Source organism: Rattus norvegicus, chromosome 4, assembly GCF_021556685.1.
Source record: "Rattus norvegicus strain SHRSP/BbbUtx chromosome 4, alternate assembly SHRSP_T2T, whole genome shotgun sequence".
NCBI classification, from domain to species: Eukaryota; Metazoa; Chordata; class Mammalia; order Rodentia; family Muridae; genus Rattus; species Rattus norvegicus.
This window is the reverse complement of record NC_141537.1, coordinates 160143288-160162800: the sequence shown is the minus strand read 5'-3', so window position 1 is coordinate 160162800 and position 19513 is coordinate 160143288. Positions and strand designations below refer to the sequence as shown.

The window sequence follows — 19513 nt, the reverse complement described above, 5'->3', positions numbered from 1 at the left end:
GAGCTCAGGGATGGAGTGCTTGCTTGCATGCTGTGGGGGCCTGGCTTTGATCTTCAGAACAAAAAACAAAAGGAGAAAGAAAACCAAAAGAGGAAAAGAAGGAGAAGGGGAGGGTCGGGGAGGCCATGAAGAGGAGGATCCGGGAGGCCATGCAAAGGAAGTGCAGTTAGAATCAGACTGCAGAGGATTTTATTGTATTAATTGTATGCGTGTGAGTGCTCTGCCTGCTTGTATATCTGTGTCCCGGGAGCATGCCTTACACCTCTGGAGGCCAGAAAAGGGTGTTGGATCCTGTGGAACTGGAGTTAAACACAATCGTGAGCCACATGTGGGTGCTAGGAACGGAACCCAGGTCCTCTGCAAGAGCAGCCGGTGCTCTTAACTGCTGAGTCTCTCCAGCTCCTACTTGAGAGGAGTTCGAACAGGTCTGACCCGAATAGTTAATATAACAAATTTAAGCTCCCTGCTATGTTTCAAATGTGCCTCTCAGTTCCTGGGTTGGAAAAGTACTTCCCAATGCGTTGGAGATGGGCTTCAGTAGGAAGAGACAGGACTGTGGAGAAATCCTCACGAAGGAATCTATGGGTCGCACGGAGTTCTAGAGAGGGTTAGCTAGGAAGACACGGCCTATTATTCGGTCAGGCCCGCCCTTCCTGACTCTTTCACATGCTTACTTTCCCTTCCCCTTTCTGCTCTGTTATGCTGTGGGAGCCTTCATCGAGTTCCGGCACCAGGCTCTTTGACTTTTCAACCTCTAGCACTATAAGAAATGAACTTCTTTTCTTCATAAGTCAACCAGTCTGTCGTATTCTGTTATAGCAACAGAAATGGACGAAGACTTCCTGTGAAGAGGGAAGCGAGAACTTGGAGGCAGAAAGTTAGACAGTTTATAGAGTTGCCCCAACAGCCCTCTGTGGAAAAGAACAGGATCTTTTCCGCGCACCAAGACTAAGATGAACAGTGGACTTCCCAGGAAAGGGGGGCAAGAGCTTGGAGTGAACAAAGGGAGAGGACTGGGACCAAAACTCCAGGTGGAAGGTGACAGAGAGGCTTGGCAGGACAGGTGCGGCTGGCCCTGGCTTAGCTGCCTCACTTCCCAGCTGCTGGCATTTATCCCTAAACAAACAAAGAGCACAGGCAGGACAGAGCTGTGATGGGAAGCCTGTGGGCCCAGAGTGAGAAGCTGGAGGAGAAGCAGGTGACACCTGGTCCTGCTGCCACTCTCGGGTGACACTGGAGGGAAGGGTCCCCTAGAAAGACACTGCCTCAGTGCCATTCCCCAGCCAGGCAGAAGCAAGAAGGTGGCCCTTGAAAACCAAGGAGCAGAGGTAGAGGAGAAAGCAGGAATAGGCAGCCAGAGGCTATAGAAGGGAGCCCCCCTCACTTCTACCTTGTACCAGCTCTCAGAGAGCTTGTGACCTCTTTAGAAGGACATTATGACGGAAATTATCCACGAGGGACAGTGGGCTGTGGGAAATCCTTAGTATGTCTCTGAACATACTCTGGGTATCTTACGTCACCCGTTTGGGTGCAAGAGGACTCACCCCCATCATGCCCCAGAGTGTATAAAGTAACCTCACATTCTGACCCCCACCATGCCCCAGAGTGTATAAAGGGACCTCACATCTGTCATCTCACACATGACTCTTAAGGTGGGTATTAGCATCATGGTCTTTATCACTTGAGTGAAATGCCAACCGGGCAAGGACTGAACATAGTTTTCCCTGTCATATATCCCAGATGCGCACAGCAGAGTCGGGCACATGGTCTACACAGTCAGAAATATTTACTGAGTAAACCTACTTTCTTATGTTTGGGTTTCTGTTTTACAAAGAAAAGAATCCAAAGAACGATGTGAAATGAAGAGTCACCAGGCCACGAGGAGACAGAACCATAGTGGTAACTCGGGTTGGGACCTGCCATCCATGGATCTTACCACAGTCCCGTCTACAGACGACATCTGGGCAAAGACTTGGGCATCTGCATTCCATCACTTCCTCACCTAACCACCAAGCATTTCCTGAGCCCACAGGAGGACGCAGGAGAGGAGATCCTGAGGAACAACTGAGCCAGCAAGGCCTACTCACGCCTGGTTGCAGGGGGCCTGGTTGAAGCGACAGGTGAAGATGAAGTTGCCCAGGGCTTCTTCCTCTAGAGCGGGCGAGGTGTCCGACAGTCTGGACAGAATGTTGATGTAATGGAAGCGGTACCACTCCCTCACTGCATCCACCCCAGAGGAGTATGTCTGGTAGAAACAGTCTGATTTGTTCTGGTTGCACTGCATGGAGACAGGAAAGTCAGAGCACATCAGAGAGCCATCAAGGTGAGGGACAGAGAGCTGAGGTGTTTTGAGGGCTGACTGGCAGGTAGGTATAGGGAACAGCTGTGGCTAGAACAGAAGGGGAGAAAGGAATCCTCCTAGAAGTCCCTAGGAGAGCTGGCCAGAGGACCAGGGGATTGAGACAGTGTCAGGCAAGAATTCTCCCCTTTCACTGGAGCAAAAGCTTCTAGGATAAGAGGTTTGTTCCCACAACAGCGGTGGGCCTAGAACTTCCGTGTGCTAGTGTGGTCCATCTCACCTGGGCCTCCCTTTCTCCTTCCTTTTTTTAAAAGATTTATGTATATAAGTACAGTGTTACTGTCTTCAAACGCACCAGAAGAGGGCATCAGATCTCATTACAGATGGTTGTGAGCCACCATGGGTTGCTGGGAATTGAACTCAGGACCTCTGGAAGAGCAGTCTGTGCTCTTAACCGCCGAGCCATCTCTCCAGCCCCTCTCCTTCCTTTTTAATCTACAAATTTAGGGTCTAGGGGTGTAGCTCAGTGGAAGAGCCTTTGCTAAGTATGGGCAAGGACCTGGGTCAGACACCCGCGCGCGCGCGCGCGTCCACACACACACACACACACACACACACACACACACACGCACATCTCGTTTTACTGTCTGTCTCATTTACTTCCCTAACTGTTACAGGCTTGAGGAGCCTCAGTTCTTCACGGGAGAGTCTCAACTGAGTCCCATCAGTAGGGACTAGAATGCAGAAATGTTTATTTTCTACAACATGTTTTACTTCCTGCCACTTATCCTATGCTAACATACTCACTCACTCACTCACTCACTCACCACTCAGTCACTCAGTCACTCAGTCAGTCAGTCAGTCAGTCAGTCAGTCAGTCAGTCACTCACTCACTCACTCACTCACTCACTCACTCACTCACTCACTCACTCACTCACTCACTCACTCACTCACTCAGATTTGCTCGAAAGTCCATCAGGCCTCTATCTGAAGGGATGGGAGGGCCATGGGACCCGGGCGAGCGCGTGGGCGGGCCCTAGACAGAGGGGCGGGGCTTACCAGTTGGAAGCCGATCTTCCAGTCCTTCCGGTCCACTTGGGGATTGTTGTCGCGTACGCTGGAAGACCCGCTGCGCGCCGTGCGGCCGGAGTAGGGCGGAGGTGGAGTGCGCAGGCGCTGCAGGGGGTGCGGGAAAGCACCCAGGAGGTCGCGGGAGCTGCGGCGTCGGGCCCCAGCCTGGCGAGTGTAGGAAGAGTTGTATTTGTACAAGTCAAAAAGCGTCTGCTCCGTGATGCGGTCCAGCTCTTCCAGCTCCTCTTTAATTTCAGTGTATCTGAAAAAGCCGATGGGGAGAAAGGCGGTCTAGGGGCCGTCCGCCGAATTCCTGGCCACGGTGTTCTCCGTTAACACGGAGGGGATCAGTGATCCCTATGACGGCTCCAGAGCTGTCGGCTGGCGAGTGTTGGAGATGTACTTTAACAGGTCAGAAAGAGCTGGTAGCTCAGGTCGCCCTGCCTGATCCCTTTTTATTTGAGGGGGAAGGTGAGGGTTGTAAAACCTGTCACCTTCAAATCGAGGCTTCTCAGCAACTGCACTTTGAGAATCTCCCTGCCCTGCTCTGAAAATAGCGGATGATGGATGACGTTCCCACCTTTGCCCTTTCCCCGAAGACTACATTTTAATGAGATTCAGATTCGGGAGGGACCCAAATACTAGTCCGTATTCATCCTTACATTTTTCATTCTCAATACAGCCAGTATTACCATCTGCGTGACGGACATCCTTAGAACTACAGTCTAAGAAACAAAGCAGAAATGATACATTAAACCAGGCTGCAAGAGGCAAAACCAACACTCAGATATCAAGCATTTCTAAGAACTAGCCACAAATGGAAACTCTTTTCAAAACACCACACTGGAGCTGGAGAGACGGCCTGCCGTGGAGAACACTTGATGCTCTTCCAGAAGATCTAGTCTCAGCACCCACATCCGAGTAGTCACAACCCCAACACTCCAATTCCAGGAAAATATGACTCCCTCTTCTGGCTTCCAGCCACACTCAAAGTTACTTTCACAGACCTTCGCATGTCATATAAACAAAAGTAAGGTGGTTTTTTTCTCCCCTTAAAATAATGTCTTAAGTCTGATAAGTTTAGGAGTAGATCTGATAAATATAAGCAAGATTTCTTATACGGAAGAGCACACTGGAACCCCGCTGGAGGCCAAAACAGACGAAATCATACAGCTGCTCATATGTCTCCCAACTTTAGACCACACATGATCCGGACCCCAAATTCAGCTAACAATTTTAAAGGAAGTGGCAGGTGCTTCCAAGATTTCTATGAAGCTCAGGGTGACCTCACCTTTGAAACCGTCTCGCCTTAGCCTCCTGAGCAGCTGAGCTTACAGGGACATGGCCACCACAACACCTGTTGGCAAAGAACCTGCTGTGCCCAAAACAGTTGTGGAAAAGAAAAAAGCTGGGGGGTGGGGGACTTATACTACCTGAGTAGCCACAACCTTCAGTTCTAGGGGATTGATTCATTCTCCCTTGGCTTTCATGGGTACTGCGTGGACTTGGTGCTCAGACATACATGCATTCAAGCAAAACACTTATACACTTGAAATATAATAATAATTTAAAAATATTTGCTGTGCATGGGGGCGCACATCTTTAATCCCAGCATTGGGGAGCCAGAAGCAGGTAGATCTCTGTGAGTTGTAGGCCAGCCTGATATACATAGCAATTTCCAGATCAAATATATATATATATATACATATATATGTGCATATATATGTATATATACATAAGTGTGTGTGTATATATATATGCTCAATATCTTGACTATTAAATGTCACTTAAAGAAAAATTCAAGAGTCACACGCCTTTGATCTCTCAGCACTTGGGAGGCAGAGGCAGGAGGATCTCTGTGAGTTCAAGGCCAGCCTGGTATACAGGTCAACCAGGGCTACAAGATAAGACCCTGTCTAAGAATAATAATTTTAAAAAAAGTACTAGTGAAGCATGTTATTGCCAGAGATGTGAGATTAGTGCACTTGGGGTCTGACACAGGCACTGGTTAGTTTCGTTTCATTTCGTTTTGCTTTGCTTGGCTTTTGTGGTCCCCAGGATCAAACCCAGGGCCTTAGAGTGCTAGGTCCTTCCTCCACTCTCCACCGCTGAGCCACACCTGCAGCCCAAGGTTACTTAAAATCTCATGCATGGTCCCAGTGTCCAGTTCAGAGGTACGCAATTCTCTCCTTTTGGCTCTGAAAATCCAGCTGACTGGACTCTAGGCGTTCCCTTTTTGTAGCTGACCCCTCATCCCCTCACAGAAGAAAACAGAGCTCAGGTCCGAGGTGTGTACCCAAGGCCTTCCGAGAGACTGATTCGGTATTGATGATTCCAAGAATCGTCATGCCAGCCCGTGTGAGCCCTTCTGAGGAGCCAGGTACACCCATTACATATACTCCTCAACAATCTGGACTAAAATCACTGCCATGCCCTTTTCCAAGATGATGTGGCCAGAACATGAGCCAGAATGCGCTCCAACTTTTCAGTGTCCTCCAGTTTGTCCCAGGAAGACCACTAGAGCTCATACACACTGCCCCCTGCTGGAAGGGCGCTCTGGTGCCCCAGTTATGTAATGTTGGGTCAGGCATCCAACCTTTGCCCATCTGTAGAATGGACACAGTGCTAGGTCAGCTTGACGCATAAAGCTCTGGAAATGCCCAGGCCTCAGGAAGACATAGACAGGAGCCCAGAAAAGCGGCGTCACTTCAACTTTCTCAGCGTCATACAGGAAGAATAGGTCCCTAGCTCTGCTGGGATTATTTCTATGACACGGGTCACTACCTCATCTTCCTTTTCCCCACCACCACATTGCTACCCGTCTGCCTTCATCACACTCTTCCCCACTGAGTTGTGTCACTTCCGAACCGAATTCATCTCAGTGACAATCCAGGCATTCAGCTTCCTTGTGCCTCTTCTGGACCGGATGCCAATGAACACACACTCACCTGTTTGGTCTCCCAGCCCTTGGTCCCTACAGAAGTTAGGTTCTATGCAGGGATCTTTCTGACCTCAAGCCTCTGCTTCTGTCTGACAGGATTCAGAGCCCTTGACTGACACTAGTGCTGAGAGAACTGACCACTGAGCAAAGCACAGTAGAACACTCAGGTCTTGTCCTGAGAGCAGGAGGTAAACAAAGGATCAAGACTCCTTTGATGGGATGCTAGCAAGATGGCCGACCCCATGCAACTTTGACTTCCTGTCTGGACCGTGCTCATTGTCCTCACCCTAGTCTGTCTGGCAGGCAAACCACCTGTGGGAAGTGGGTGGTTCCCTGTTCCCAATCTAATTCCATCAGGCCTTACCGTCTTACTCCACAACTAGGCACCTACACCAAGGAACTCATCTGGGAAATATTGAGCTTTCAATGGCTTTAAACCTAGGCTTGTTGGGCTCCATATATTTTTATTTTTCCACTACTCCTGCTAAGGCTAAAGATTGTTTGAAACTGGGTATGAGCATCCTCTCTCTGAAGCCAGCCTCCCCTCTGACTCTCCTCTAAGACAGGATGGCAGAATATAGGAATCCGAAGAGGTTTGGGGCTGACACACAGTAACACATGTGTCTATGCCTCCATCCTTGATATACTGGATAGGCTCCCAAATCCACTCAGGGACCTCTGGAGCACTCTCAGCCAGCCCTGAGGAGTACTAGACAGTGCTGAGAAGAGGAAAGAAACCAGTCTCTATGCTTGGCAGTGCATACCTGTGAGCTTGGCCCTACTCTCTGCTTCATCCAGGCCCCCCTTGACACTCCTCCATTTGGTCAATTTCCCAGCCCTTTCTCTCCCAGGCAGCCCTGAGCAATGCTAGTGGGGCATATGCACAGACCCTATGGCTTCAGCTTGTATCACAATGCACACACATGAGGCTACCCAACGAGTAGCCCTTATCCAGATCTTTCGTAGGCTCTGAGCTCTCATGGTAATCAGTCACACAGATGGGATTTAAGAGCCGTTGAGTAAGAACACCCAGGTGCTGAGTGTGGTTATCTACCGTGCAGAGACAGAGAGCTGTGCTGAATTCTAGCCTCGTTGACTGAACCGTTAGTGCCTCTGGGCAGGCTGGGCTCAGGACAACCCCTGTTGCCTCTAAGCAGGATTCATTGTTGCTTTAGGGAGAGTTATTCACAGTGGCTGCACTCTCTCTGAGGCTGTCAGGATGATGCTGTGTAGACTTCTACTTGGGTTTTTGTTTGTTTCTTTTGTTGTTGCTGTAGTTTTTTTGTTTTTTGTTTTGTTTTTTGTTTTTGTTTTTTTTTTGTTTGTTTGTTTGTTTTGTCTTTTTGAGACAGGGTTTCTCTGTACAGTCCTGGCTGCCCTGGAACCTGCTCTGTAGACAGGGAAGGCCTCAGACTCACAGAGATCCACCTGCCTCTGCCTCCCGAGTGCTGGGATTAAAGCTGTGCCATCCCTTCCCAGCATGGAAGTCCATGAGCTGACCCAGGCCATGTAGAATGTGACCCCTAGTGACCTAAGACATCTTTTATGGATAGCCAGTCCCCAAAATAAATAACAACTCATGCTGTAAAACCTTTTTCTGGGCTGAAGAGATGGCTCAACGGTTGAGAACACTGGCTGCTCTTCCAGAGATCCTAAGTCCAATTCCCAGCAACCACATGGTACCTCACAACCATCTGTGATGAGATCTGACGCCCTCTTCTGGTGTGTCTGAAGACAGCTACAGTGTACTCACATACATAAAATAAATAAATAAATCTAAAAGAAGTATTTAAAAACAAACAAACCCTTTTCCTTTGCAATACAATTAGATGCCCATGTTGTCATTGGAATATGAACCCCGCATAGATGGCAGAGTTCCTGCTCCCCGCTGGGCTGATAACAAATGAAAAGAGCTACACCTCACTCTTGGGAGAGTGGCTCCTATGCGACTGCAGCAGGTGTTTTATCATCGTGGGCATTCGTTATTAGAGATGTGTGCCACCACAGGGGAGTACCGATTATTACTTATCTACCATGCGACCTCAGAGTTGTAACAGAAGTACCAGGAGAGTACTAGAGCCCCAGATTCTGATCCTCATGTCTCTCAACAGCTGGTGGCTTTTTGTTTCTCTTTGCTTTTAGGTCATTGGGTCCTCAGTTTCCTCATCTGCCCTTCTTACCCAGGAAGCTGAGATGGCCCTGAAGGTAAGGACACTTGCTGACAAACAGAGCAGTCTGAGTTCAGCCCCCAAAACAGAACCCAGGTAAAGGATGGCGAAGACTGGCTCCAGAAAGTCCTCTTCCACAGACTTACTGCGACACATGCGCACCCACCCGTACACAGAGCACACCCACAGCTTTGCCTGTGCAAGAACTCTTGCACTGTACCACCCCGACCCCAGCACCAGACTGCCTGACAGAGGAAGGCCTGACCACTGGCCAGCCCAGGGTCTCGGCCTCTGTCTGGCCTCTCCCTGCCAGACGCCGAGTACAGTCTGGCATCCAGACTGAGAGTTCAGGTCAAGGGTAGCTTTCCAGCTCAGAACCACACCTCCAGTGGCTCTCTAAGGAAATGGCCCTCCCTTTGTTCAGTCTTGCTGCCAGTCCCTTGCTCTGCCACCTGCAGAAAAGAAAAGCCCCTTGGTCTTCACTGTTCAGAAGCTCCACGTCCTTCCCTGATTTTATTTGTTGTTGGCACAGGGTCTGATGTAGCCTATCCAGCCTCAAACTCAAGTTGTACCTAGAGCTAAACTAACTCTGAGCTTCCGGTTCTCCCGCTGTCCGTTACTTCCTGAGGGCCAGGGTTACTGGCATATGCCAGCAGGCCTGGCAGAATTCTGCCCTGAGTCCAGCCCTGAGTTCCATATATGTTTGAGGTGGGCTCTGTTTCCCAGGGATGTGGCAAGGAGCAGCGCTGTCCTTCGAGCAACTAGAAGCCGTAAAGCCACACAGAGCTACCATCAGGCCCTCCCTTTGACAATGCTCTGCAGACTGTGCCCCTCAGCAGGTGGACACCCAGTGTGACTCCGTAAAGCCACACAGAGCTACCATCAGGCCTTCCCTTTGACAATGCTCTGCGGACTGTGCCCCTCAGCAGGTGGACACCCAGTGTGACTCCGTAAAGCCACACAGAGCTACCATCAGGCCCTCCCTTTGACAATGCTCTGAGGACTGTGTCCCTCAGCAGGTGGACACCCCAGTGTGACTCTGCTCCTCTCTGGGCCTCCTTTGGGAACTGGATCTTCCTTCCTGGCCTCCTCTCACTCGAGATCACTAGAGTCCCTCCCCGTGCCAGCAACCGTGATTCATACTCAGGGCAGCAACCACCAGGCTACTCTGGCTTGTCTGCCACCTGTGCCTCTCCCTGGCCAGTGGCTCCCCGCCCCTGCACTCCTAGCCAGGAGCCCCCTTTCTTTCTGCTTCTCTTCCTGCTGCGTTCCTACCAGGTGCCCCACCTTGGCCGACAGGGAAGCTGAGCAGGGATCTCCTACATAAGTTCAGCCGGGGTTTGGGGGGGACATCCGACCACACGACGTAGCTCTGACTGTCCTGGAACTATATAGACTAGTGTGGCCTGCGCTCACAAGAGATCCGCCTGCCTCTGCCTCCACAGTATTAGGTTTAAATGCATATGCCATTACACCTGGCCCATTTAATAATATCTCATTCAGATTTAGATTCATCTGGGACATAAGTACGCATTCGCTGTTATTCACTGTTGTCTTCATTATTAGCCATATGGCTTTGGGTCTTATTATTTCCCTTTGGTGAACATCAGTTATCGTCATCTGAAAACTGGAAATAACGCAGGTGTGATAGCAAGTGCCCTGTAATCCCAGGAGTCTGAGGCCAGCATAGGCTGCACTGAGATCCTGTCTTTTTAGAAGAAGAAGAAGAAGAAGAAGAAGAAGAAGAAGAAGAAGAAGAAGAAGAAGAAGAAGAAGAAGAAGAAGAAGAAGAAGAGGAGGAGGAGGAGGAGGAGGAGGAGGAAGAGGAGGAGGAGGAGGAAGAGGAGGAGGAGGAGGAGGAAGAGGAGGAAGAGGAGGAAGAGGAGGAAGAGGAGGAGGAGGAGGAGGAGGAAGAAGAGGAGTAGGAGGAGGGAGCAACAAAGGAAATGCCCACCTCTCTAGACTTTGCAGGATTAAGGAGTTAGTGCTTAAAAATCACCTGACGCTGAGTCAAGTACTTAGTAGGTCTTTAGCTTCCTCCTGTACTTGGGGTCCCTCCCATCCCTTCTTTTTTTTCTTTTCTTTTTTTTCTTTTCTTTTTTTTTTTTTTCTTTTCTTTTTTTTCGGAGCTGGGGACCAAACCCAGGGCCTTGCACTTGCTAGGCAAGCGTTCTACCACTGAGCTAAGTCCCCAACCCCCCTCCCGTCCCTTCTGATGTCTCTCCTCCTCCCTCTACTGCCACCATCTCATAAGAGGGAAAAATTCCGTATAGACAGCTGATTCCTAGTCCGGGGCCTCTAGGCAGTGTGCTGTCCACTCCCTGGTGTTTTATCCTGGCCTGTCCAGGGTCATGCACCCAGCAGAACCTTAGAAAATGTGTAGACTTCAACAGGATCACCCCAGCCCTCCCCATATCTCCTCATCTTTGTGACCGCAAATATTTATTGAGTGCCTGCAGCCTATTTCCAGGCCCCAACCCCGCCCCTCCCCTGCCACCACCTTCAGCCTGTTATGTCCCCCACCCTGCCTGGCCTCGGGTGAGAAAGAATTGAGAAACCTGAGAAGAGATGAGGCTAAGGAAGAGCTATCCCAAGGCTTGACTGGACAAGTGGTTGGAAACCTCACTTATTCCAAGTTGTACCTCTTGAGAAGAAGAGAAGGCCGAGTGTGGGGCTCAAACCAACAGGGTAAGTCAGGATCTTGTCAAGATCGGTGAGCCTGCTGACTTGCCTTGGCCTCTCGGCCTCATATGTGAAATGAGGATAATACCAGCCCCGACCCCAAGACTGATAAAAACACCAGGAGGCTGCAGATGACTTCTAAGGGTCTGACGTGTTCAGCTCCAGTAAGTGACTCCTACCGTGTTTGTTGTGTGGGGACAGTTTTACCTTTCCAGAACAGGACTTCCCAACCTTTGTTAATCCATGACACATCTTTGGACATGACAGGTTACCTGAGGGAGCCTCCACCCACCGCTTGTGACCAATCCCAGCCATCCGTAATTGCCCACATTCCTGAGGCTGTGCTCACATGCACTTACCCCCATGCAAACCCTCCTAAGAGACCTTACACTCCTTGAGGGCAGACCGGCTTCCAGTTTTTATTGTACTAATCACGGTTCGCTGCAGTATTTGTTTACACGCCTACCTCTCCTACCTTGTTGTAGCTTTTCTGTCTCCAGTACCTGGTAAAGTACCTGGCCCTTGATAAAGGGCGCTGAATTAGCAACAGTTCTCTTCTGCTGGGAGCCCAGCACAGTCTGGCTTGACGTAAGGTCTCAATGTGTGGCAGAACCGAGAGCAGACCAATGGTATGTACAAACACCCAGCCCCGCCCTCCTCTCTTCTCCATGGTAACAGTCCAGTTTGCAGACCCAAACTGGCAAAGACCATTGATGAAACCCAAAACGTCAGAACACACCAAAGAAAGCCCTTAAAGGTCAGAGACCTGGGCAGGTGGGTAGGACAGCTGAGGGGCAATCCCTTGCACAGGTCAGCCTGAGACTTTGGGGACAGCTACCGATGGGCCTCTTTCCCATTCCACTCTTCCACCCTTCATCCCACCCCCATGGTGCCTACACCACCGCACAGCAAATATCCCCTCGACACAAAGATCTTATCCACCCCCACAGCACCTGCAAGGCCTTGACCTCTCCGCTCACTGGCCCCACAGCTCTGTGACCACTTTTGTTTGCTCTCCTGCTTGCTTGCTTTTGTGCTGCTGAGTGTAGAATTAAGGGGGGGCCTCCCGCATGCTAAGCACATGCTCTCCCACGGAGCCACCCCTCCCCACGGTCAGACTGACCTGTAAGGATTAAGGGTGCAGACAGTGACGGCAGGGAAGACCAGCTTGTCTGAATTGAGGTTGATGTTGAGGCTCACTGGGTAGCTGAGGTACTCCTCGAACAGCAAGGCGAACTGCCAGTACATCATGCCGAAGGTGCACAGCCACAGCACCGCCCAGAAGGCCGTCTTCATGCGGTTGTGTTTGGAGCACACCAGGCGGATGGCCCCGTGGATGGTGGTGTTGTTGCAGAAGAACTGGAAGAGCTCCCGGTAGGAGCGGTGGAATTCAATCAGTGCCTCCTCCTCCTCGGTGGGCTGCCGGGGTGCTGAGGGTTCCGGGCCCAGGCCCTGCTCTTCACGTTTGTCCCCCTTCCCCAGTCCTTGCATGGGCTGAGGAGGACAAGGGTCTTGCTCCTTGAATTGGTTGCCCTTCATGGACCCCTTAGGCGAGTTGGAGGCGTGAAGGTCTAGGTCAATGTTGAGCTCAGGGGCTCTGGTGTGGTCCAGCATCATTAGCGTGAAGGCAGAATGGGGCTGTCCGGGACCGTGCCCGCATCCCAGGCTGAGTTCACTCTCCCTCCCACCCTCCTCCACCTTTCCAGGAGCCAGCTGACCTTCTGGAGTCGGGGCCAACCAAGCAGTATTGAGCTTCTCTGGAGTGGCCACTGGACTTCACAGCGAAGGCCACCTTCGTTTGCCCGCTAGCGCCTCCCTGGGTCCCCACAGCAGGCACTGCCTGGCTTAGCGTCTCTCCCTCTTGCCCTTTTTTCCTCCCGGACTGTTTGACTGGCTCCAGCTTTCACGCCCTCTTGGCCCAGCTGACTCCCGCTTCTCTTTGGGTCTCCCTTTCTGTGCCAGGCTCTCTGATCCTGCCTCACTTCCTCCCTTGCCTTCCCTGTCTCCTCCTGGGTCCTCTTCTCTAGGCTCTAGCCCTGGCCTCCAGCTCCGTGCTACCGCCTTCTCTGCCTCGGGGACCGCGGGCTGCAGGAGGCCGGAGCTGCCTCCTGCTCCCGGCTTCCAGGTGTGGCTGGGCTGTGACTGGTTCCTTTCCAGTTAAATCTGGCAGCGGAGCCTCTCCACCCTCTCACCTGACAGGTGCAGTGCCTGGCTCTGGAGACCGCCCGTCAGCCACCCGCAAGGATGGGAGCGACAGAAGCCTCATTAGCATCTCAATTAAAGGTGAGCAGGGCAGAGGGGGAGGGTCGGAGGAGGAGTCTAGTCTGGGAGTTCTCCAGGGAGGAGGGCTCTTGGGGACAGGTGAACCGGGTACCTGCTGAAGAGTTTCGGCCAGGGACTGATGGCGAACTGACTAGCAAGGAGACTAGGGACAGGAGACAGGTGAGGCTTAGAGAACCTGTGCAGGGAAGAAGGATTCTACACACAAAAGCCAGGAAGGCAAAAGCGGAAGGAGGATCGCTGAGAGTAGGTGGGGAAACCAGGAGAACAGGGAAGGCAGAAAAGAGAGACAGACTGACAGGACTGGGCAAAGAGCTGAGGGAAGATGGAGGAGGAGGAAGAGGAGGGAGCCAGTCCCAAAGGAACTCCCCTGTCAGGCAAGATGGTCAGGGGAAAGAAAGCTTAAGTGGACTCTCAAAAAACAGGGTCCCTTCTGATGGAGGTCCCTCAAGGTCATCCCAGGTCAGCCTCACACCCAAGATCCTGGAGGAAAAGGAGAATGGGTCCCCCCAAAACTGGGAGCACCTGCTGACCCCACCACCCTCTTCCCCATCCTCTTCGCTCTAAACTTCTCACCCCATCTACCTGGCCCTGTCCAGGCCTGGGAGGGGCCCAGGTGAAGTAGGGGCTGGGCCAGGTCCTAGGACATTCTGTTCTTTTTGACACCATCGGCTGATAGGCCAGGAATGTGTAATGTCCCCTGTTGTGGTCACAGGGTTGCAGGAATGTGCGTGGGGGCCAGGCAGAGCTCTGCGGGCACAGACCAAGAGCCCAGGGACAGGCAGGGATGACAGATACTGGGAGAGACCACCAGCTCTGCCCTTGCCAGTATCTGGGGCAAGGAGGGTGGGCACACTAAGAAGCTCCTTCATCCGGGCTGTGTTTGTCTCCAAAATCTCCCTCGAGCTACGCCAGCTAGAGGAGACAGAGGCAAGCAGTGACCACACAGGTGTGAAAGCCTCAAACTCCCACCCCAAAAGTGTAAAGAGCCACGGGAGAGTCATTCACACAGCCCAGGCCCTGCAGAACTTGCTAGTGATAGCCTCCCTTGAGCCCTGGAGAGGGCAGCCACAAAGTGCTCCGGTGTGCACACTGCCTCTTCCTACCACGCACTCTCTCTCCAGCAGCAGCAGCAGCAGCAGCAGCCAGAGGTATTCTCTGTGCCCCAGACCTGCAGACACAGACCCAAGCAGCCACAGAGGCTCATAGGAAGCAACAGGCCTGCATAACAGGTAGTTGAAATACAGTGAGATAAGGGTAATGAGGACAGGGATAAGAACCAAGCGGTGGGGGGAGCACGGGTGGGGGGGGAGGTGGAAGGAGGGATCCATTTCAAGTGACACCCTGGAGGGACCCATTACAAGTGACACCCTTGGAGACTGGCATGGCAGCTGAATCTGGCAGAATAAGGCGTTTACCAGACAAATAAGAGGATCCGCTCTGAGCTAATGCCTCGTCTCACTCTTGAAACAGTCAACCTGGGTTCCGCCCGCTAGCTAGGCTGTTTGACAGACACCTTGACACATTCATGAGACCTTCCTTAAGACGAGGGAGGCTGGCTCCTTCTCCACTTTTCAGATAAGGAAACTGACCCTCCAAAACAACCAACCAGTTTTCGGTCGTCACAATGCGGAAGAGCAGCAGTTGTAAACAGAACACAAACACTCGTCTTTTCCTCTGATCATTACCTCCTGAGACAGACCAGTCAGAACTCCTGGGAAACCAGACCAGCAGGAGGGGCTTGGTCCCTCCCACACAAAGCCCATGGATTCATCCTCTCCAGGTAATGTCTACTTGGCTTCGTGTCTCTGAACTGTTCCTACCTCTCCATATCCCGGCCACCCCTATGCTCTCTTGAATCAAGCAAATCCTTAAACCAGTGTCCTACAGGCAAGGTGCCCGGTTCCCCTGACTGTTTAGTCTGTGAGGTTCCGAGAAGCTGGCTCCTCCCTGCTTCTTCTGTTTGCTAGCTGGGCCTGAAACCCAAGTACTGGCTTAAGGCAGCATGACAAATAATTCTCATCTCAAGGACTCTGTGAGAATGCCTAGCCCAAAGAGTGTGGTGACTCTGGCATGTTCCGACAGAGTGCGAGAGAATGGCTTGGCTTGGCTTGGTGACCACAGCACTAGAGATCTGGAATGGGCCAGTGCAAGCCTGCTGTGAGAATAGATATTGGGTACTTTGGTCAGAGCCCCATTTGAAACATCACACATACAAATTCATATGCATACACACAGACATTCACACACATATATATGTGCACACACACACACACACACACACACACACACACACCCCAAAACCAGGGGATTCTTCTGTAGCCCAGGCTGGTCTGGAACTCACAGTAGTTCTCCTGCCTCAGCTTTCCGTGTGGATACATTTCTGTCATAGTACAGTTTCCCAGCAATTATGAAGTACATGAACCAAAGCTTTCTGTCATCCCCTTTCTCTCCGTCCCCACAGCCCAAAGAGAGCCACCATGACCCGTTCATCACTCCATCTCTTCCTGGGTGTCTTTCAGACTTAGATGTTTTTATATGTTGAGACAAAGTTTCAATGTCTAACTGACCTTAAACTTGCTTCATAACCAAGGCTGGCCTTGAACTCATGGTCCACCAGCCCCCCACATACTGCAATTACAGATATGTATGACATGCTACCTTACATGCATTTCCAAAAAGTAAACAAAACCAAAACCAAACCATAAGTACTTTATATGTATTACTCTATGACTTCCATTTTTGTTTTTTGTTTTTTTTTTTTTCTTTTCTATTTTTCGGAGCTGGGGACCGAACCCAGGGCCTTGCACTTGCTAGGCAAGCGCTCTACCACTGAGCTAAATCCCCAACCCCCCATTTTTGTTTTTAAACTGTCTTCGAGAAAGCATTTTTAAGTCAAGCATAGTAGTGCATTCTTTACTCCCAGCATTTGAGAGGCAGGCAATCTCTGTGAGTTCAAGGCCAGCCTGAGCTCATACACAGTGAGTACTAGAACAGCCAGGGCTACATAGAGAAATCCTATTGAAAGAGAAGGAGGGGGGTAGGAATTGATGGACAGATGGACATTTTTACCTCTCTGAGCCCCGGGGCTCTCATTTAAAGAATGAAGGAGCAGGAAGTGGTGGGTAAGGCTACCTGACAACAAAGGTCTTGGGGGATCGAAGACCTGAGAGCAAAGCGACCTTCTCAGGGCCACCCAGGGGTTGTGGTGGATTGTTTCCCAAGTCTGATGCTGCTTTCCTGACTTCCAAGATAGTGGAGTCCTGTATGACATCTCAAGGGCATGTTTTACATTGTCTGAGAGAGGCCCCTTACCCAGGGCTTCCTGTTGCCTCTCCCAGAACCCCAAGCCATCTCTTAAATAAGGGGCTGCCTTCTCTGCCCCATACCAGCCACCAACCAACCCTTAGTACAGCCATAAACTATGCAGTGGCTCTAGGGAAAGAAGTGAACCTTCAGGGTCGAAGTGGGGTGGGCATTAGGACTCACAGGTCTTCCAGAGATCTTCATTCCAGAGATAGGAATGAAGGGAAGGAATCCCTTTCTCCTCCACACTCCTGAGGAAAGCCTGCCTCAACACCTCCTACTGTTTACTGTTAATGATGAGGCCAACATATGCACCTGTGTTCAGGTCCACGCACACGCCTCCTACACATGTGTAGACCATATTATGAGTGCTCTGACGGCAAGCACCAGGCCTGTTTATCTTGGTGACTTGGGTGAGTAGCGGCTACTATTTCAGTTTTGTTTCTGAGACACTCACTCTGTGACCCAGGCTGCTCTCAAATTTTCAATCCCCCTCCCGCAAAGTTACAAATGTATGCCACTGGGCCCCACTTAATGGTCATTACTTGGTGGCCCACTCCACAAACAACAGAATGTCACATCTTGGCGCTAGGATCCAAGGTTAGTCTTTTGTCAGAGTAGGGTGCACACTGGAAAAACATCAATCATCTTGGCTTCCCCCAATAGCGCATTGATTTGAGGGTCTGTTAATTCATCGAAATTTCTTTCACTTTTTCCCTTTCAGCTTCTATGCTTTCTAGGGTAAAAGAGTCACAGAATGAAAAGGACCCCTTTACCCCTATACTTAGCATTGACTACAGGGCAGCGTACTGGAGCAAACAGCTTCCTTCTATCTTTCTTTATGTAGTATGAATCTAAGGTGATGGGTCAGGCAATTTCTCTCTGCCACCCTCAAATTAGCGACCTGGAAAGATGCTTAAGAGTCCCCATTAGAGACTTATTCCTTCGGTTAGTTACAGGGCTGAACGGGTTCGTCACTCCTGACATTCCCAGCCAGTCAGTGCCCGGTTGTCTGGGCCTGTCTTGTACTGCAGGGGTCACAGTGACATCCCTGGACTCTGTGTGCTGGGTGACAGTGGGAATTCCAAGCAGTTGCAGCCTAAAATGTCTTAAGGTATTTCCAGATGTCTTCTGGGGAGCAAGGTTGTCAAGATGGAGAATAACTGGACAAGTCTGTGCTCCCACTGAAACTCCAAACGCTTAGGGAAAGGGCCACCTTTTATCTGTTCCGTCCATTTTTTCCAGTCCAGCAGGGCGTGCTAAGGGGAATCAGTGGGCTGAGGGAAGTATAATGGGGAAGGCAGGAGTGTTTTAGAGTGAGCCGGTCACACCGATCCACCTTGGGAATTAGTCACAGGCTGTGAGGAGAAGGGTATTTCTTCAATCCCCTCGGAGGGAGGCCTGGGAGAAGAGCCCTTCACGCCTTCTGGGAGTCTGGACCCCCTCAGTCCTGGTCTGGTGTTGCCCAATGGACACTGATAAACGTTTCCAGAAGCTGGTAAAAAGGCCAAGAAACAAAGACAATGCTGTACTCACTAAGAAATTGAAGATTTCTCATCTGAGTCTCCATCCCCCCCAGAAGAAGCTTGGAGAGGCATTGTATTAACCATTTCGTATTGAGTTGTCTGTCCGCAGTCTTTGTAGGCTGCTAGGAGGTGGGTCAGGTCTCCCCATCTGAGTCCTGATTCAGAAAATGCCCAACGCATACATACTTACTGCATAGATATACAAATAAACGGATTAGAAAAAGTTAATGAGAATCCACTAATCTACATGCGAAAGCTCACAAACTTTAAAATACACATTAAAGGGCTGGAGAGATGGCTCAGTGGTTAAGAGCACCGACTACTCTTCCAGAGGTCCTGAGTTCAATTCCCAGCAACCACATGGTGGCTCACAACCATCTATAAAGAGATCCGATACCCTTTTCTGGTGTGTCTGAAGACAGCTACAGTGTACTTAATAAATAAATAAATCTTAAAAAAAGAGAATTTTAAAATACACATTAAAGACAGTAGAGTAACACCTAATCTCAGAAGGCAGAGGAAGACAGATCTCTGAGTTCAAGCCCAGCCTAGACTACAGAGGGAGTTCTAGCCAGAGTTACACAGAGAAATCTTGTCTTAAAAAAAAAAAATAGGGGTTGGGGATTTAGCTCAGCGGTAGAGCGCTTGCCTAGCAAGCTCAAGGCCCTGGGTTCGATCCCCAGCTCTGAAAAAAAAAAGAAAAGAAAAAAAATTTAAAAAAAATAGGATATGAAGAAAAATGATGGGTCACAAGTGAAAGCTAAATAAGACAACATAGTGGTTCCTAATACTGCTCTCTCCGTCCCCCCCGCCCCATCTCACTCTCACTCTCTTTGGATAGTACATGTGAATTTTCCCCAATAAAACATAAAATGAGGAAATAATGAGATTTATCCAAGGCTGCTACCCACCCACCTGCCCCTTTGTTTTTAAGAGATCCAAGTGAGTCTAGCCCATGCCCCAACTCCTTGAGCCTAGAAGGAAGAGAAGTCAAAGGTCTGCTACTCAGGTATCTGTACCCTTGCCAGATGGCCTTGGACGATTGATACAGACTGTTGCCAGCACAGGGGAGCTGATGGGCCGGCACCCACTGAGGAGACAGCACAGACTGACTATCAAAAGCCCAGGCGGCACCCCTACCTCCAGCCTTCTCTAAAACTTACACCCTCACCAGCATTTCACCTGGAGGCTGAAAGCCTGTCTGGATATCTGATCCACCATGGAAAAGGCCAGTTCTCAG

General features: G+C 50.6%; 1 protein-coding gene and 1 long non-coding RNA gene across 5 annotated transcripts in view; one reads left to right on the top strand and one right to left on the bottom strand.

Annotated features, from left to right (window-relative positions):
- Scnn1a (sodium channel epithelial 1 subunit alpha) overlaps nt 1–13143 on the bottom strand; it is a 23206-nt gene extending 10063 nt beyond the window's left edge. The window contains 3 exon segments of the mRNA NM_031548.2: nt 2088–2278; nt 3359–3632; nt 12285–13143. Coding sequence (NP_113736.1) covers nt 2088–2278; nt 3359–3632; nt 12285–12778 — 959 coding nt within the window. The 5' untranslated portion in view covers nt 12779–13143.
- LOC147995065 (uncharacterized) lies at nt 12868–19513 on the top strand. 4 transcript variants are annotated; one of them, XR_015687020.1, is made up of 4 exons: nt 12868–13444; nt 14569–14673; nt 15020–15224; nt 19302–19513. It is a non-coding gene; the product is annotated as an uncharacterized LOC147995065 (long non-coding RNA). The 4 variants fall into 4 exon arrangements; XR_015687017.1 differs by having other exon boundaries at nt 14566–14673; XR_015687018.1 differs by lacking the exon at nt 12868–13444 and adding an exon at nt 13473–13603 and having other exon boundaries at nt 14566–14673.